Consider the following 20848-nt stretch of genomic DNA (forward strand, 5'->3'; position numbering starts at 1 on the left):
TCCTTAATAATCTGACTGAAACCCAATAATTGGGATGAGACAGTTTGTGCTTTCTGTGAATCCTTTGGGTTTTCTCTTTTTAACTATGTTTTCGATGCTCACACCTTCTTCTAAACCATGCTCTAGTTTGTTACCTATGTCCTCTCACTGCTACCCATGTGCACAACAGACAGTGGAACAACTACCTTATCCCATCACCTTCCTTCACCTAAGTGCATGGGAATGGCAAGCAACCCCCATCATCTTCCTTCACCTCAGTGCATGGGAGCACCAAGCAAACCCCATTATCTTTCTTCACCTCAATGCATGGGAACACCAAGCAAACCCCATCTTCTTTCTTCACCTCAGTGCATGGGAACAACAAGCAAACCCCATCATCTTTCTTCCCCTCAGTGCATGGGAACATCAAGCAAACCACATCATCTTCATTCACCCCAGTGCATGAGAACAAGAAGCAAACCATGAGGTGTATATTTTACCATTTTCTAGGGATTCAGTATGGATGAGCTATTTAAAGGTCAAACAACATAATCATTATCTTATAGACATTAACATTTGAGGATGATGTAGTGGAAGCTTGCTTAATTCTAACATGTGGCAAATGGCCAGCTTCAGTTAAATTCATGAATTTAGGAAGCAGGGTAACTGTATGAGTTTGGTAAGGTTCCCTAGGATAAGGGATATCCTTACCATTTACCATATCAACATCCTTTAGGATAGGTTGACTACCTAGTTTAGGGCAATTTTTATTCAAGTAGTTAGCTGTGCTGTAGAAAGGCAATAATTCATGCTACCCATGTTCACAGTCTCACAAATAAATTTTCTGAACATTGATTTCAATCTTCAGAGCATAAGTAAAGTGATTCATTGACCATGAAATAATAAGCAATCTAGCATCCGCATGCGGCAAAGAGTTTGTCACTTCTTCAGCCCTAAGCAGTTTGCCTAATATTTGGATCTCATGGAGTTGCTTTGAACAGCAACCTAGCTTAGTCCAAAATCCTCTATTATAAACCTTTCCTACCACTTCAAAATTTCTGAAAAATTAAAAAAAAATCCTGTTTTAAGCACATTTCTCAGAAGTTACAAAAAAACCCTCAATTTTTGTAACTAAACCAAATTAATCCATTTATCACAGAATTTATGAGAAGGTAAGTCTTCATGATTCAAACAGTTCAAAAGAGCCCTAACTTTTTTGAGCCACAATTTAAGCATTCTCCATTGATCAAAACAATGTCGTATTTTCATTAGGGGAGATATATAACAGCGTCCATCCTACCTTGTTTGACTTTGAATCTATTTTCCCTTATGGGCTTTAACAGGTTTGCATTCCCATGAATATTGCCCCCTTTTAATTTCAAGTTCTTTTGAAATTGAATGGTATTCCAAAAGGTCATTTTATGGATGGGCAGAAATACAGAAATTTAGTAGAGGTATGTATGGTTTTTGCTATATTAAATAACATCATTTTCTTTCTCTTCAAATTTCCTTTATGCTTCTAACCTTCCCTTTTTTCTGCATTAATAATATTATCGTTGACTATAGCATGGTGTTGAAGCCATGCAGCCACAAACTCTGGTTAGTGAAATGTTACATTTGTTATTCCTCTGCATCCACAAGTTATTCAGTTTCTCCATCCAATTTGAATTATTCATTATTCACAATTTCCAAGGGCTTCAGCAGGTTTGCATTCCCATCCATGCTCCTCCACTTGAATATTGTCCCCTTTTAATTTCAAGTTCTTTTGAAATTGAGTGGTATTCCAGAAGGTCATTTTTTGGATGGGCAGAAATACAGAAATTTAGTAGAGTGAGGTATGTATGGTTTTTGCTATCTTAAATAACATCATTTTCTTTCTCTTCAAATTTCCTTTATGCTTCTAAACTTCTCCTTTTGGCTTTTTCTGCATTAATCATGTTATTGTTCATTATAGCATTGGCGTTGAAGCCATGCAGCCACAAACTTTGGTTAGTGAAATGTTACATTTGTTATCTCTGTGTCCACAAGTTATTGAGATTATGCATCCCATTTGAGTTATTCACCATTCAGGATTTCCAAGGGGCTTCCCCCAAGCCCACCAAGCCCACTAACTCAATATTCACACCCTCTGCAAAGTCAAACCCACAAGAAACCAAATGCTGTTCACTCTCAGCTGATCTTCACTCGAAAAATCAAAACAACATTTGATGACAGAAATTTAACGTAGCTAACTGTGACACATTCAAACCAAAAAGGGAACTTGGAGAAGCTTGAATATTTTTCTTCTTCCAACCAGATCAAGAATTCCAAGTTCAGTGCCCCCATCCCACCTTGCCTCTTTTACCCCCTTCTCAGTTATTGTTATCTCCTGTTACCATCTCATTCGTGTGGATTATTTTACCGTTATTGGCCATCATATCTCCTTATCTGGATTTTACATGTGCAATATATCTTAAGTTGCTCATGAGAAAAGGAACATAGTTAAAAACCTGGCTTCACTAATCAAGTTCAAACTAGTATTGGACTTGTTTGAGGCTTCTAATTGAGTTTTTACTAGATTGACAACAATGAGTTATGTTTAATTCTAATATTCTTTATTGCTTTCAACAATCATATCTTAAGATCTTGACATTGACTATTCCTTTAGTTGAAGGTAAATTCTTTTCCCTTAGAAGGGTCATTTCTGGGGCTTCACCCCTGATGAGGACGTTGAGGGAAGCTAGGATGCCCCTGAGATCTTGAGGAAAATCGCTAGCTTCCCTTGAAAGTGGGCCACTAGCCCTAACCCTAAAAGTTCTATTGGCTCCACCTTAAAAACTAAATTTTAATTAGCATTTTATTTGTAATTCGACTTTGCTTTTTGTTTTTGTATTGTAGTTGGTTGCTTGGTTTGATTTCAATATTATTTTGTTAGATGTATTCTTTTGGGCTCTTGAATTGCATTGATTTCAACAATCATATCTTAAGGACTTGATGTTGAACACTCCTTTAGTTGAAGGTAAATTCTTTGGTCCCCAGGTTTGGATTTGTGTCTAGAGGTTTGTAATCTTTAGAACTGAATAATTATTGCCAATATAAGGATTCCAGATCAACTTTGGAGATTTGTAATCCCTATATCCTCCTTGTGATGTAATTAGCTTCTGCTGCGACACTCTGATATAATTAGGAATTGGAAATTCTACACCAAGTGACATTTCTCTCACTGTCTTGGTTATGTCCAACTTTGTTCTACAATGATATCCTTGAAGATTTGTTAATGTACTTGCCAGTCTGCCAATATAGTCCTTTAATATCATAAGGTTGATACGGTCATCTAAAGTGTGAAGACAATTTTTTGTCTAGTGTTCTTTGGGCTTATGCACAGTTATTTCCCAATAACTCTCAACAACAAAACCAAGTGTTGGTAACTGGCAAGGTTCGTAATTTAAGACAAATTTTCTCTCATCCTGAGAGAAGAAACAAGAAGACATTTTGCAGTCTTGCAATTCTTACTTCCAACTCCACCTTACAAACATCGAACAAAAAATCATTTTCTCTCATCCCTTTTTACATCATTACACTCTATCAATTTTTTTTTCTTGTCTTAGCGTTGTGCTTATTTCTTCATCTCTTTGGCTCAATACTCTTGTTTCATTAAGCTCAGTTTGTAGTCTTATAATTTTTTCTTCTAAATCCATCCTACTAGACTCCCATATTCTATGATCCTTGACTATCTTTTCTTTTAATTTCCTAGCCCCTTCATTGCATTCTATCGATTCTTTTTTATCATTTCTATTTTGGTGCATAATTCCTTAGGTTTCAATTTCAGCACTTTTCTTTTATTAAATGTAGAATCAAGCTTATTTTGTAGCTTTACAATTTCTTCTTGCAGATCTGTCTCACAAGCATCCCATGAGCATTTATCTTCATTCATCTTTTGTTGTAATTCCTTAATCATATCGTTGCATCCTTCACTCATCTTTATCTTCATTCATCTTTTGTTGTAATTCCTTAAGCTCAGTTTGTAGTCTTATAATTTTTTCTTCTAAATCCATCCTACTAGACTCCCATATTCTATGATCCTTGACTATCTTTTCTTTTAATTTCCTAGCCCCTTCATTGCATTCTATCGATTCTTTTTTATCATTTCTATTTTGGTGCATAATTCCTTAGGTTTCAATTTCAGCACTTTTCTTTTATTAAATGTAGAATCAAGCTTATTTTGTAGCTTTACAATTTCTTCTTGCAGATCTGTCTCACAAGCATCCCATGAGCATTTATCTTCATTCATCTTTTGTTGTAATTCCTTAATCATATCGTTGCATCCTTCACTTTATTTTCCAACTCATCTTTTTCTTGAATACATAACTAATCATGGTGGTCAATCTTTAGACAAATCATTCATCACAACAGCATAACTAATATCTTGCACATCATCATCGTTTGGTCCAGTTGTTTGCATACCTTGCAAATCATTTTTACATGGATCAATTATTTTTGTACCTGTAAATTGGATGGATGTTTCTTGTACATCATTTGCAATTATTTACACATCTTGGATACACATTAGTGACTCTTCTCCTTTTTTAGTTTTAGCAACTTTTTGTGATTCTGATTTTAACTTATCTTCTGCTGTAATTAATGATTCTCTTAGATCTTGCTCCTTGATCTCCTCCTTGGTCATTTTTCATATGTATTCATATCGATCTCTTTTGTTGGGATAATGGTTCCCAAGTGGTGCCAAGTAAGCACTCGTCATGGGTAACACTAGCTTTGAAATCTTATGAAAACCTTTGGTACTTGTCATTTGCAATTAATGACACATCTTTGACACACATTAGAGACTCTTCTTCTTCTTTGGTTTTAGCAACTTGTTATGACTCTGATTTTAAGTTCCCTTCTGCTGTACTTAATGATTCTCTTGGATCTTGCTCCTTGATCTCCTTCTTGGCCATTTTTCTTATGTATTCATATAGATCTCTTTTTTTGGAATAATGGTTCCTGAGTGGCTCCAAGTAAGTACTCATCAAGAGGAACAGTAGGTTTGAAATCTTCTGACAAACTTTGGTACCTGTCAAGCTTGTACAATAATTCTTGAATAGGATCCATGTCCTCTTCCTTTTGTAGACCCTCAAATCTCTTAGATTAGAATGCATCCCGGCATTTTAGCTTATGAATTTATTATAATATTCAGATTAATAATTTATAATGTAATTCTGAAAATAAATCTTATCACGATTTTCTGCTATAATTATCCTTTAAATTGTGATGATTTCCTCTTGTATGTCTACTTTGAAAGTGCTTTCAGATCTGCCTGAATCAGAGGTTTTGATCCCTAACTCAGCAATGGCAATTAAGGGGTTTCGTTCTTAATTGTATAAGCATGAGCGGTTTTGTCCTCAAACTGTAAGTGTAATGGTTTATACTCCTCAATTAAGTAATAAATACATATATATTAATTTTTCCCAATTGGCGATCCTTTCTTCTTGCTTGGCCTCCTTTAAATAGAACCTCCCCCAATAGATGCACCTCTTCAAATGTCCCGTTGATTGGAAACAAACATTAAGTATAACTATATTTTTATTTCATATTAACTGCATTGTTTCCTGTGTTGAGGGGCTGTCTTAATTAAGTAAATCACGGCAGTTTATCACCAACAGCCAGTGCTTAATGTTGCCATAATAGTTTTATTAGGATTTATTAATACCTAACATCTGCCGTTGCCCATCACCCATTATAATTATTCAAATGTCCTTTATTTATTTTATAATTGATCACTCCCAAGACCCATGGGATTGCTATAATGGGCATCTAATTTAATTTTTAAGGAGGGGGCATTACAATAGGAGTGCTTTAGCAGGATAGCTGCCTATTCCCTTTGGGCAACAGAGTCATAACAACAATGAGAGAAGGCAATACACTTCGCAAAGCATCAACAAAACTAGGTTTTTAGCTATATGGGAACTAAAGATTACATTTCAACAATGAACATACTTAAAAGTCCATAATCATAATTATGACAACCCATATGAATTAATAGATGGTTATTACAAAACATTTGCAATTCATTTGGTACTGTCAGACACGCACCAAATTTTCAATACATTTGTGCCAACAAATAGGGCAAAAAGGAATACCTAATTGCTATTATAGTATTCCCCTGCATTGTTGCAAACAACCATGAAGACATTCATTGTTGAAGATGTACAAAATAGAACCCTTCCAATGCTAGTACAAAGTGTATCCCTTCATTTACAGTTACAACATTTTTCAACATTCAACATTCATTGTTGAAGATGTACAAAATAGAACTCTTCCTATGCTACTATAATGCGTATCCCTTCATTTACAATTATGACATTCAACATTTGGTGCTCTAGAGCAACCTGTACACTTAACCAGATTGAACAACGAATTGGTTTTTATAGATTCTTCATTGTATTCAGTCCAGCTTTTATGGGAGCTTAAAGATGATGAAAAACATTAAGTTCAAAAATGAGTGAAAAACTGTTGGGAAATATGGAAATCTGTATAGGAATTAATGACAAGCCTGTGCCAGACCTGCAGATGCTTGTTACATAAATGTTTCCTTTGGATTTTGTGTGTAATGGTGTAGGAGGGTTGAGCATTTTGCTGTAGATGCATCATCAGGGGATGGTTTGAAGAAAATGGCCCACAGAAGCTAATGGCTGCATTAAACACAATATCAATTGACCTTGTCATTTTATCCCTTTAAATTTGCATTTTCATGAATAAACAACAAATCTCAAGCACAATCCCACTCAATTCAGTGGTTGCGGAGCTCCATTGGGTCCATTTTAGGGTTTTGTGTCGTTTAATCTCTATTGCTTCTAATAGCGTGTGAATCAGCATGCTTTTGGTGAAAAGTGGTTTCCTGGGCGAGAAAAAAACCCTAAAGAGGACAAACGATGACATCAACCCTAGTTAAAATTGGTCATATGTGCATACAAGGCAGTAGGTGAAGTCAAATGGTGAGAAGTTCTTAGAGAGAGGGTAAAGTTCAATGGACTGACATATATAAGGAAAGAGTGGATTGAAGGTGGGCTGGCATCAGGGGAGAGGAAAGTCTAAAGTTCCAACAAGGAACAAAGGGAAGTGGGGGTGAGTAGAAAGGTATGCTTGAAACTTTGACAACCCCAACAATTTGCACAGAATTAAACATTTTAACCAACAAACAAAAATTTCAGACACCTTTTGGAATTTTTTGTATTATAGATCATAAACAAAAAATAAATACATTTTCAATCGATAAGGTTGAATTGTCTATTTGCAGACTATGCACTGTCTTGTACCATACTCCTTATAGACCATGCAGGGGCTTAACTCCTTATAGACCATGCCAAAACAAATTACAAAAATGACTTAAACCTTCCACAAAACCAAAGAGAATCTCCTGCCATTTGACCCTACTCTTATCCCCCCATCCCACAAGTTCAACAAAAAACATGTACTAAATCTCTTTTGCATACGTACATTCAAAGAAAATGTGCCTAATACTCTCAGCTACTTACAAACAATACATAAGTTCAATATGGAGATGAAATAGCATAGGGGAGTTTCTGCAATATGAAGAACCAGTTAAAGCAAGCAATTTTTGGTTCTAGACTATTACACCACAGAAGTTTGAAAATTCTAGGCCTATGTTTTCCAGATAGATCAAGACTCCAACATTTGTTTAGGTGATTGGGGAGGTTCTGGGAGTGAATCAAGGTTTTGTAAATTATATTAGGTTATAAATTTGGTATCTTAGAACCATCATTCCATATGAGCTTCTCAAAAAACAACATTGTTACTTACTCTACAAACAGGGAATTATATGATCCTCCAACCCTCCCTAAGAACTGAATATGTCCTCCGATGAGATGGAGGGAGCTTAAACTCGGTACTCAGATCATTTCAAGTTTTTAGTTGGTTGTTACTCAATATATCATTAAAATATATGATACTTTTTAGGTGCCAAGCTTTAGCTGAGCATCCTTGCAGCAAAGCAAGGGGTTTGTCTTTCTTAGAAAGGTTCCACCAGATTGATCTACTAGGGCTCAATGCACCCTTGCAATGATCCATAAACTCAACAGTTTTTAATCTGAATTCTAATAATCTCCCATGCTTTCCATATACTCTTGAATGAATTGGATTCAACAGGCGCTTCTGGAAATTTACCAAAAAGAATGTCATTTATAGGGAGTTGTTTCCAATTCTTTCCTTGTTTTGGAACAGCTTACTGAATGTTGTTACTACAAGAACCTTCCAAGGTTCATTTCCATTTAAAGCTTTAAAGATCCATTTGCTAGCTGGAGAGATGTCATGCTTTTTTAAATCTTTCGTTCCTAGATCTCCTTCATTCTTCTCTAAGCAACACCAATCCCATTTTACAACATGTTTTTTCTTAATACCTTTCTCGTTTGACCATAATAATTCTGTAATCTTTTTTTGGATTTTACTTATCTGGTAGCTACTGAATAGCCAAATAGAGGAATAGTAAAGGCTGTAAGATAATAGTATTTTTTGACAGATGTGAAATCTGCAAGCCATGGATAGGTATTGTTTATTCCATTGACAGTTTTTTTTATCTAGATTCTATATTACTCTTAATCCAGTCCCACATATCTTTCAAACAGGAGTTAACAACAGAAGGAGCGCCAAGGTACCTAACTTGTTTGTTAGGACCTCCCTTTGAAACTCAAACTTGCTAGACCAGTCTGGGGTTAATTTTCCCAACTAAGCAATTCTAGATTTGGCCTTAGAAATTCTGGTTCCAGAGGCTTCACAAAACAATTAAAGTTTATGCATAAGATTGTCTACAATCTTTTCTTCAAGGTTAACAAAAAACACAGTATCATCTGCAAATTGAATGTTTAAAAGGTCATCGCCATTGGGGAGAGATAAGCCTCTAACTTTAGGTGACAAGTTAAAATCCCTTACGAGGTAAAAAATTGCATTTGAAGCTATCACAAACAGGGCAGGGGCAAGAGGACAACCTTTGCAGAGGGAATTGATCTGACAAAGATCCATTAACATCTACTTGGGCTACAACATCATTTAATAGAGTATTCACCATTTGGCAGAAACCATTTGGAAAACTAAAAGCTTTAAGTGTCACCATCAGCGAAGATCATTTTATCCTATCATATGCTTTTCCAAAATCCAGTAAGAGAATGCCTATATTCTGGTTGGAAGCTCTAGCCCATTCCATAGCTTCCCAACTAGTAATGAGATTTTCCAAAATGTATCTGCCCTTAATTAATCCTGTTTGCATAGAGCTAATAAATTTGGGAAGGATGTCCACTAGTCCAAGGGCCAATATTTTAGCTAGAATCTATAATATATTATAGGCATGTGGGGAATGCTAGAAGACCACACATAGGTGACTTTAACAACTCAAGACCCAGATTAAATTTCTCAGGTCGATTAGAAAGAAGTATTGGGTCAGAAATAGGGTTAGACATACAAAAAGAAAGGGACTCCAGCAATAACTGACATTGCAGAGTTGAGTCCCAACCAACTACACAGAGGATCTGGGTAGCATCTTATTTTTGCAGTGGAGAGGTGAATAGCAATTTTTTTTCTCAAGGTAGGCTGAGCATCTGCTTCTTTTCCATACTTGGGTAATCCACATTCTCCCAACACCTTAATGGTGAGTGTAACTGTTGTGAGGTATTCACACATCGCCCCATTGCAAATGGGGACCCCCACTTTTGCTTTCTAGGGTTAGCTCTTTTAGTTTTGTTGTTGGTCGATTTAGTGTCTTAGCCTTTGCATTGAAGGGATTGAGTTTCTCAAAGTTCATCAAGTCAGGTGGGTCTCCTCAAGGTGGAGTGAAGGAGGTCGGGTCAGTTGAGTGATTAGGGGTTATTTAGATCATTTTAGGCTTCAAGTTGCTAAATCAAACCTCGGTTGAATGCATTGTGTCCTCCTAGGTCCTGTACCTTGCCAAGGGTCAAGAGCGAACTTTGTCTTTGAGTCCCGTCCTCATGAAGGACACAGAGTGAAATTCATCTATAAGCTTGTCCTTGGGCTGGTCACAGAGTGAAATTCATCTATAAGCTTGTCCTTGGGCTGGTCACAGAGCGAATTATCATTTTGACCTTGTCCTTACCAAGGATGGTGAGCGAGCTGCGCTTTGAAGCCTTGTCCTTAGGAGGGTTGGTGAGCGAAGTTTCTTATAGGTCTTGTCCTTGGAGCGGTCGTAGAGCGAAATTCTCTTTAAGGATGGTGAGCGAGCTTCTTCACGGAATTTTGCATCAGCTTGGGTCGGATTCATCTATGATCTTGTCCTTAGAGAGGGCATAAGGCGAAATGTATTTTAGGGCCTGTCCTTAGGCTGGCCATTGAGCAAACTTGGAAAGAACTTAGAGCGAATCCATATCTTGAACCCATCCTTAGGCCGATCACCAAGCAAAGTTGATTATAGGTCTTGTCCTTACTAAGGACATAGAGTGAAATCCTCCTTAAGGACATGGAGCGATCTGCATCCCTTGACTTTACTGCTGGTAAAACGGACCTAAGTATGAGTCTAAGAGAGAACTTGGTTCACAATCGTGCCTGTCTTTGCCATGGTCAAAGAGTGAATTTGGAGCTGTCCTTAGAAAGGTCAGCCAGCTAAGCAACTATAGGTCCTGTCCTCATCAAGGACAAAGAGCGAATTTTTCATGTAAGGCCTGTCCTCATGAAGGACATAGAGCGAACTATGTTTTGAAGCTTGCCCTTGGGCCGGTCATACAGCGATTTGAGCTTGTCTTTGAGAAGGTCGGTGAGAGAAGTTTATCTCTTGATCTTATCCTCATGAAGGACATAAATCGAAAATAGGATATAGGTCCTGTCCTTGAGAAGGACGATGAGCGAGCTTCTCCATTTTGGACTTGTCTTCTTAAGTGGGTGAATTCAAATTATAGGTCCTGTCCTTAGCAGGGACGAAGGGCGAATTTGATTATAGGGCCTGTCCTTGAAGAGGACATTGAGTGAAGCCCTTGCCTTGAGTTTGATCATCAAACATATGAAGCAATTTGATAAAGAATACATTTTTTAAGGGGCGGACCAAAGCAAATTTTTTAAGGACAGACATGGAGTGAAAATATAATTTAGGTCTTGTCCTTCAAGAGGATGGTGAGTGAATTTTGGATATAGGTCTTGTTCCTAAGGCAGTCATAGAGCGAAATATACATCATAAATCCCACCTTCATCAAGGACAGTCAGCAAATTAATTGTAAGTCCTGTCCTTACTAAGGACATAGAGCGAAATCCTCCTTTAGGTCATGGAGCAAGTTTTCAAGGCCTGTCCTCACCATGATCACAGAACGAACTGTTATATATCAGTCTTGTCCTTGGAGGGGACTTAGAGAGAATTCACCTAACTTGTCCTTGTCCTTACCATGATCATGGAGCGATCTGTTTTGGGGCCTGTCCTCATCAAGGACATATAGCGAATTTTATTTTAGCCTGCCCTTGCCTTGGTCCAAGAGCGAAAATAGTCATTTGATCATGTTTTTAGAGCTGTCATTGAGCGAACCTAATCATGTCCTTGGGCTGGTCACAGAGCAATTTTATCATTTTGGCCCTGTCCTTGGGAAGGACATGGAGCGGACTGCTTGCTTTGACTTTGCTCGCCTATGAGACATAAAGCTAATCGGATAAGAATGTACCTTACAAAGGTTTTGGAGCGAAGAATGTTGACATATAGGACCTGTCCTTAAAAGGGACAGAGTTATGTACCTTAGAAGGGTCTTTGAGCGAAGTTTTTTGAGGCATGTACCTTGGAAAGGGTCTTTGAGTGAAGTTTTTTGAGGCATGTACCTTGGAAAGGGTCTAGAACGAAATTGCTTGAAGATATGTATAATGCCTCCTAATATGACCAAATTGCACCTATAGCATGTACTTTGATTAAATAGGAATATGAAAGGCTATAAATCATGTGTGTTTGATACTTATTTGTTTATTTTGCAGAAAATGAAGAGAATCATGTTGGAAGAGGATCAAAACAAGTAAATGTCAACATCAAGATCAAGCTGCAAGGAAGATACACTCGAGGGAACTTCATGAGACAAGCATAAGAAGGTGATTATACAAGGAGCACTCACTTAGACAAAGACATGAACCACAACGTCAACTCTCACAGCACCCTGAAGGCATGAACGGATCAAAGGAGTATTAAGGAGAAGACATACAATCATTCCAAGGCAAGCAAGCAAAGATAGAGGGACTTAGCTATATCAATACTCCCATCACCATTACTTTGAGCGAACTAGAGAATGTTGAAGAGATCAATCAAATCAAGCCTACAAAGGTGCAAATTGAAGTGGCATCCCAGATGGCGTCCCAGTCATCTCCACCAATCAAAGAAGTTCCACATCAACAAGTCCTGATTCAATGTACATGACTCACCAGTGATGGTACAAACTCCGAGGCACCTACCCTCAATATCTATTGGTCCACATTCGCTGAATGTAATTTTGTCATTGGCGAAGGAAAGTTTGTTGTAACAAACCCTAATTAAGGTTTTCATTGTAGAATCCTTTCCATTGATGGAGAATCAATCCTGGCCCTTCATTGTAAATGAACTCTCTATAAAAGCTCAAGCTCTTCATTTGTAAAGGTTAATAGTTGGCTAATAGTGAATAGAGAAATAGATGGTTAGTAAGTAGTGTTGATTGTAATTAGGGATGGCGGATTCCAATTGCCTTGGGCAACATTGGAATCCGCCCAACGTGGCCAGCCCCTTCCCCAATGTGTAGGGCTGGGCCCTATACCTCACGGCATCAAATAAAGACTCCACGCTACATTCAAGCCAACACGCCAACATGATAGGGCCAACCCTATCCCAATATATTTCGGATTAAATAAATTAAAAGGTCTTTAATTTATAAGGCAAGCCGACATGTTTAGGAGTATTGCGCCACATATAAATAAACATAAATTTCATCACCATTCATTCATTCATGTTCATGCAAAATACTCATATCTGCCTTATGCGAATTAAATGAGAGATATTACAGCGAAATATGTCTGCTATACCAGGGAGTTATATCTGCCATTAAAGTGCGAAATTCATCCATAAGGAGAGTGAACTGAAGTGCTAAAGGCTGCAGACCAACAAAGTGCAGGTTTCATATGCAATATAATTCAGACCTAGGGTTTGGATCTGACTGCTGTTGGAAGTGTTAAAGGGAGCAGATTTGACAACTTGTTGCTTGTGAAAGTGCAGTCTTGTGAAAGGCATCATCAGCCCTAAGTGCAATCACCTTCAAGTACTTGAGATAAGTGTTGTAATCTTCATATGAATATAATCCATAATCAGATCTGAGGATCTTTTGTGGCTGGGTTTTTCCTCCTAGGAGGTTTTCCCAGGGTAATCGTGTCTTGTTCTTATTTGTTCTTTTCTTGGTTATGCTTAAATTTGGAAAACTATAAACCATTCATTTAATCAATTTAGTTAGTAATTAAATTCTGATTTTCTGAATTTACATTAATCTGAAAGTGTTAAAATTCAACAAGTAGAATAGCAATTAGAGTAGATTAAGAGAAAGAAGAATTTTTGGTATGACTTGTAAATGAGATACTCTTTTCATTGAAGTTATGGTGAAATTTGTTATTTCAACAAGCCTCATGGTTCTACTTTTCAATTTATTTTCATGTTGATTATATTGAATGGAAGAATTTGCTGAATGTGTTCGTGTAGAATCCACTTAGTCCATACCACTAGCCCCTTACTGATTGTGAGCGTGCCTTGTGTGGTCAACTGGAATAACACGAGCTTAACCTCAAATCGTCCTACACTCATTGTTTATGCATTAACTTGAATGGTGATCAATGTTTGGTGGAATTGGTTCAAACATCTTTGAAACGTCCTTAGAAGATTGCACTGATCTTGTGTCGAATTGTTCAGTTTGATGGTGAGAACTAGCTTGGTAGGATTCCACTGAGTCATTCATCTATATTCCTACATTCTAGGGCTTAGAATAGACTCTCTCAACCCTTTCTCTTTTGCTCTTTTTTATCTTCCAATTAAGTAGATAGGATCTAAGTTCTAGCAAATCAAGCATTTAGGCATTCGAATGTAAGTCCCCATGTGATTCCAGCATAATCACATCAAACCAACTAAGCTTATCCACACGTAGTGACCCTACATTTAGGAACCTTGGAGTTGTCTCGAATGATCCTTAAGACAATCTTCAGCATCCGAGAGATTTTGTTCAAGAGAGGATAAGATACTTACGGTATTTTATTCTGTGTTCGCATGTGCGTAAACAACACATCAACATTAACAAGTGTTAATATAATGAGTAGGATGAATGCAGCTATGCCCTAACATATTTAGAATGCTCTTTTTTCACACACCTGTCTTGTTCTTTCCACAAATTTCCTCATGCAACCCCAAGGGAAAAATCAAGAGGACAAGAAGTTTCATGCACCATTCAAGGGGGACATTATTCAAATGTATACAAAACAAAAGAGATTACAGAGATTTCAAAGGTGAAAGTGATGATGTATTGAACTTCAGTAAAATCATCATTTAAGTTAATAAATCTCAAATATCTGTCTCAAGGAGAAGAATTCCATTGTTGCAAATCCACAATTAAATGCTATTGATAATTGAAATCACCCACAATTGTCTGGCATGTTTTTCTTCTGTTCTCTTGCTCTCTCACTAATGTGGAATCCAATGGTACTCTCTCTATAATTGGAAGGCTGGGTGTAACAGGGGCCTGAGGTGTATGGGGGCAGAAGAAATTTCTCCTGCACATTTTACCTGGGTTTCTCTCATGTGCTATCCTTTTCATATACTCCAAAACTGCCATGCCTTCCTTTACTAGTATCCAAAAACTAATATGTTTTATCATATTTGAATTTTAAGGTGGAAAATGGAAGATGTATATGTGCACTGTTCTCTTTGTCTGATCAAGGTTGGCTCAAGGGAGGTTAGATGTGTGGAAGGAGAGGTGTTAACTTCTTCTCCTTTGTTTCCATGAGGAGGTCAATCTTATTTCGGAAATTCTGAAGGAAAAACACTTGGATCTACCACTTGTTACTTTCAAAGGAAAATCCATCCTTTGATGATTATCCACCTCTGCTGCCACCTCCAACTCAACTTCATGACATGATTATGCATACTAGCTATCCAGATGGTTTGGTCAGATTATTTACCCTAATGGGATTCTGTATTGGTGGGATCTCAGATGGCCATGGCGCGGTACATGTCACCTACACACACCAAAGGAGATCAAGGTATGGCAGTTCAAACTAGAATTAATAATTATTATGGTGATAGTTCAAAAACTTGGACCTAGCAAAATCTTGGCTGTCAAAGGCTTTGGCTGACTTGGACTAGATGATTTATACTTGGACTGTGACTTGATTGCGAGCTTAGCAATTAAAAGAAATAAAAATATATATTTCCATAAAGTAAACATAAATGAAGTGTAAGAAGCATACGGAGGATAAGGAATGAATTTAGAGAATCCATATGGCTATTTTTTATTAGCGTTATATAAAAAAGCGTATAATGCACATTGTAAGATCATATAATGATTGATTATCCAAATAGAAGATCACAAATCTATCAAAAAAATTTCAATTTGTTCTGCCTCTTGCTCATAGTCATTGGCCTCAAAGTGGGGGGAAAAACATCCTCCTTAGGGGTGAATGCACCATCAAGCATGCCCTCTTTCAATGCTTCTGCTGCTTCTCTCTTAATTTCTGCGAGATCTTAGTTGATAAATATGGGCTTCACATCCTTGGCAATCCAGTCACAATATGGATTGATGTCAAGCAATTCAGTTGCATAATGAGATGCTTACCACTTCACCTTTTTGACAGAAAGCTGAAAATTGTACTTCATGAAGACAAGGTCATTGAGGTGTGCTCTTCGGTCAGCTAGTCACGTTTCTTAGCGTGAATTCTTTCAAACAAGTTCCAATTGTGCTTAACACGTAGATCTGCTATAGTTGGCATAAAACATGAATGGCCATCCTCAATTTTGGTGTGTAAGCACCATAATCTGCCCCCCAGAAATCGGCAAATAAGACATTTATAACTTTGTAAGGTTCTAAGCAAACTAAAACAGCATTTATTAAAGAACTGTATTATGAAAGGACTCAATTCTTTTACCTGGCTGTTGGCTCCTTGTTCTTAACTCGTATAGAGCTGATGAACTCTCTTTGGTTGATGAATGATGATCATGTGGGCCAATATAAGAGTCTTATCTATTCAGGGCGGGAGGAATCAGATCTTGTGTCATTTTTTTTGCTCATATGCTTGGAAATGTGCGAAGTGGTATTTGAGCTGATTGATTGTACTTGGTATGCCATGCTTCCAAATGGGATCCCTGCCCCTTTCCTACCAATGGATGACATTTTTGCATAGATGCACTGTAAGTGTAGAGAATGAAAGCAATAAGCAGCTGAGGGTAGAAAAGAAGAAAGAAAAAAGTAGAATAGAAAGATGCATGGAATCAGTAATTATTCAATCCTTTCAACATGTATGATGATGATCACTTTATGGCAGCTGAGAAACAGGCCATAGTGTATTTCTGAGCTGAAAGCAGGTGTGCAAATGTAGAAAATGCTGTTGCTAAGGGTTTTTAGTTCCTCTGGCCACCTTTTTGTGTTGTTGCGGAGTTTTACCAAGTTTTGACGAGTTACTCACCAATTACTTGCCTGAAACTCTCCTTTGGTGAGTGGTGGGAAGCTACTCGCCTGCTAAATGGACTTGTGAGTCAGACGAGTGCTTACCGTGTTTTTGTATTATTATTAAAACACTGCAGTAAAACATTAAATTAAATATAACTTGCAGTAAGGCATTAAATTAAATTAACTATTTGTTTAACTGAAAATGAATATAAAAATGGTTGACATGTCAGAAGATGATTAGAGCAGAAGTTAGTAGTACGGAAGTTTATTGAAGCTAGTGATTTTATGTTTCACTTTCATTAGTGTAGATATAGAGATTTCAAGTCATTTTGATTAAGTTTGCCTTTTGATGGTGTTATATAAAAGGTTTGAGCCTATTGTATATGTTTTTCAGTATCAATGCTTGATCATTATGCATGTTCCTTTGACATTTGTGAAGATTTATAGAATTTTTTGCCTACTAAAAGACAATTAACTCAAAATTGGCTGGAAGGTACTAACATTGTACAGACACTAACGTAATTTGATTGCAATTGTGGATCTGCATTGACACCTGCAATTTTGCCAGCTTTTTTATTTTTGCTATGACAAAATTTGCTTATTATTATCCTATGCTGATGTTCTGGTTGAGGGTGTTTTTCCTGTACTTTTCATTCATGTCTTTCATGTAATGTCCCTTTCATATACTCCAAAGCTGCCAATTTTTTCTTCCTATGACGGCATCCAAAACCACCTCACATACCATGTATAAAATTTGAATGTGGAAAGTAGAAAACTTAGTTACATTCTCAATGTCTGATCAAGATGGCTCATTATCATGTAAGGTCAATCATTATTGTTAAAGTGGCTGGCAGACACTATTGTTAATACTATTGTAATGTGACTGTGGTTGTGTATCTGCTTTGACACCTGCAACGTGACTTGTCATTATTTATTCGTTGTCTAATGTTGCTGCTTCTTAGTCTAATCTGTTGTTCTGGCTAATAGGAAGCAAACACAGGGACTCTATTTTCGTGTTGCTGAAATTTTGCTGTCTGTGTATGTGCTTTCTCCAATTATCTGCGTAGCTTTCTCACAAAAACATGGCTTTTTTTTGTATGTTGTCAATCTCTGTATCGGAGTATTTTTTTTAAATATTATTTTCACATTTTCTCACACGTACCTGGAGACATCTTTGCAGTAGATTTCTGCAATGGTCAGTTGTTCTATTAGCTATAAACTAGTTTAATACTCCGTTGAAAGATTTATTTGTCTTGGGTACAGTTTATGTACAAAATGATTTTCATTTTTTTTCTAGGTAATTGAAAATCAAAATCTAGTTTTTTGTGTTGAAGATGAATAGTTTGTGCAGGATCAGAGCCATGAAGAGCAGAAATTTTACCACACAGAAGAATATAATGGTACTCCAGATGGTACTGAAGATCCATTGGATTCTGTTGGGGAGGTCAATCCTTCTGCACTATATGTTCCACAGAATGACACCTCCTTGGAAGACACTCAGGTAAATTAAATGATTTCTCATTTTGTTGATGTTTATAACTTTGCATACATGTTCACATAAATGTGCATGCATAAATTTTAGTGATGAAGCACCAGAATGATTGCTTTATTTCCAGCATTAAGAAGCTGAATTTTCTTCTTCTTGTTGCTGTATTCTGTAGAGTTATGCCAACCAGAATGCAAGTCTTGATCCTGCTTTAGAACAAAGGGAGTCTCACATGGAACCCTTGATGTCTCAGTCTCAAGTGCCACAACAAAAACAGCATTCACCTGTGCAACAGGGCCATCAAGAGCTGGAACTGGACCCTAAGGTTCATGAGCAGCAGCAGGAATACAAACATAAAGAGAGTCAACAGCATGCCCAATACCATTCCCAGAATGGTGGATCATCAAGGGGTTATCAGGGGCAGAGAGGAGGACGTGGTATGGGTTATGGGGGTGGCCGAGGGAGGGGTTATACGAATGGGCGAGGTCGTTTTGGCAGGGGTGGGGGCTATTCCAATGGTCGTGGCCAGTATTATGAACAGGGAAATTACTATCGCAGAAACTTTAATAGTGGAAGAGGACGTGGGAGGAGAAATACTGAAATGATGGACAATAACTATGTGGATGGTGCATTGCAGGATAATGCTGCAACACAAGCAAATTAGTTTTGTCAGTTATAATCTTGATGTTTCCAGTTTCCCTGGACTTTTTTGTTCAGAATTGAATTGCAAAGTTATACTTAGATCTAGGGAAAAATTAGATGTAGAACACTGGCTGTCTCTAGTGGATGGATGCATGTCGTAGATGTTGGATTACTCTTAAACTTCTTGTGAAAATCTTTCCAGTGTATAAGATAAATTTATGGCATACCCATCAAGGGAGTTCCTTTTTGTGGATGGTTACGCTAAGCTTTCCCTTCATGCAGGGGACTCTGTACGAGTTACTTTGTTTTTAGCCAATGATGCATTCCTGGTATGCTTTGTTTCACATGCAGCTATTTTGTCTCCACAGCTTGGGGCCAAGAGACCTCGGCTTATGTAAACAGCATTTTTGATGTCTTATTGGATCATGCACATCTACGAGGCCATGTAAGAGCATGGAATTTTTAGGTGGACTTCAAAGGACAAAGTAGGGGCATATCTCATGGTTAGCTAATTTTTTAATCGACAGTAGATGCTGCAACATACAGGTGGTAATTTCTATGAGACTGCTAAATTTTTGATAAATGACAGGAGGCTAAGAACTTTTACTAATGGTAATAGATGAGTCATGACACTTAAGTCAATTGCTAGTTGTCTAGTTGTCCCTTGAGGAAGTAAAAAACCCCATGTCTATATGACTATTGATGAATCCTGTTCATAACATAGAATGCTTTCATTCGAACACCTGGGCATCCTTATGTTGGTGTTCAAAATTCTTATATTGGTGCTTGACGCCAAGATGTATGATTTTATGAAACAGTATATGATTTATTTGTGTCAGATTATCATCTGTTTACAACTAATTATATGCTGAACTGAACAGGACGCTCATGCACTGGTCTTTCAAAATCTCATTGAATGTTCACTATTTTCAGGCAGTTTCATCCACACTCAAATAGCAATAAGGATATATTATGACTAGCTAAAATATCTATTTTTGATTTGGGTTGGATTGATATACTGTTTCCAAATTTTTTTATGTTGACATGAGAATGATGTTTGTGTACCTGTCTTTCAAAAACTTATTGAACAGTTAAGTGGTCATCGGTATATTGATGATTTTGAATTGCTTTCAAAGAGCCCACAAAAGATTCAAGTCTTGCTAGAGTGTAAAGGTCCAAATGCTTTTATGGGATGAGAATAAGATTGTGCCTCAGGTGAATTTGGTGGAATGATAACCTTCTGTCCTTGACTTGGAGAATCTGATGCTATCAGGCCACAAAAAGATTTGCAATGTTTTTTCATCTATTTTCAATGGTATTTATGGCAAATGAAGATATTTTTTATTGCAAAAGGAAATCAAGTGCACTTCACTATAAAAACATCTGGCATACCATGTGATACATGTTGAATGCAATTTATCTTCATTCTAGTTTTCCAGAACCAGATTTGAGTTTCAAAAGAGGCTGATGGATATATACCCTGACAAATCTATCAGTCATGTTTGCTGGAGTCTCATATAGTTGAGCAGCTTGGTCCAGCATTTAGGGTATACCTCCACTTAGGGTGAGCATTTGAAACATAACCAGTTGCTCATTGGATGCAATGACACAATTTTGTATAACTATACCACTATGCTTCGGAGATGAGATTTATGCTACATTACTCTTCTAGAACTTGCGGTGTGCCTAAGTACAATATATTTAGTTTTAGCATGTATGTTTAACAATGTTATGTTTACTTGCGGTATTTAAGTCGTGAAATGGACATTTGTTTTATTAGGGTTTTCGATTTCATTGAATATGTAATAAGGGAAAGCTATTATAGGTGTATTCTTATCTTTATCAAACACATTTTGTTAATGCAATACAAAAAGTTACCATTGTGAATACTTTTTTGTTGTCAGATTTGTATAAGCAGTCCATCTCATGTTAGTGGGCTCTTTCCTATTTTATATACTGGTTTGTTGCCAAATTTTTTTTGACATGGCTTTTTGATGATTTGTTTAAAAACATGGCAAGTGGTATCAGTTGCTTTAGTCAATTATTTGCCACCACAGTCAACGTGCTCAGAGGTTTGTATTTAAGAAACAAACCTGGTTTATCCATTGAGTTGGTTACT

General features: G+C 37.1%; 1 protein-coding gene across 1 annotated transcript in view; it reads left to right on the forward strand.

Moving 5' to 3' along the window:
• LOC131066924 (uncharacterized) overlaps positions 1–19567 on the forward strand; it is a 38122-nt gene extending 18555 nt beyond the window's left edge. The window contains exons 3-4 of the mRNA XM_058001822.2: positions 17953–18102; positions 18263–19567. Coding sequence (XP_057857805.2) covers positions 17953–18102; positions 18263–18751 — 639 coding nt within the window. The 3' untranslated portion in view covers positions 18752–19567. The remainder of the gene's footprint in view (positions 1–17952; positions 18103–18262) is intronic.
• Positions 19568–20848: the final 1281 nt, after the last annotated feature.

Source organism: Cryptomeria japonica, chromosome 9, assembly GCF_030272615.1.
Source record: "Cryptomeria japonica chromosome 9, Sugi_1.0, whole genome shotgun sequence".
Taxonomy (NCBI): domain Eukaryota; kingdom Viridiplantae; phylum Streptophyta; class Pinopsida; order Cupressales; family Cupressaceae; genus Cryptomeria; species Cryptomeria japonica.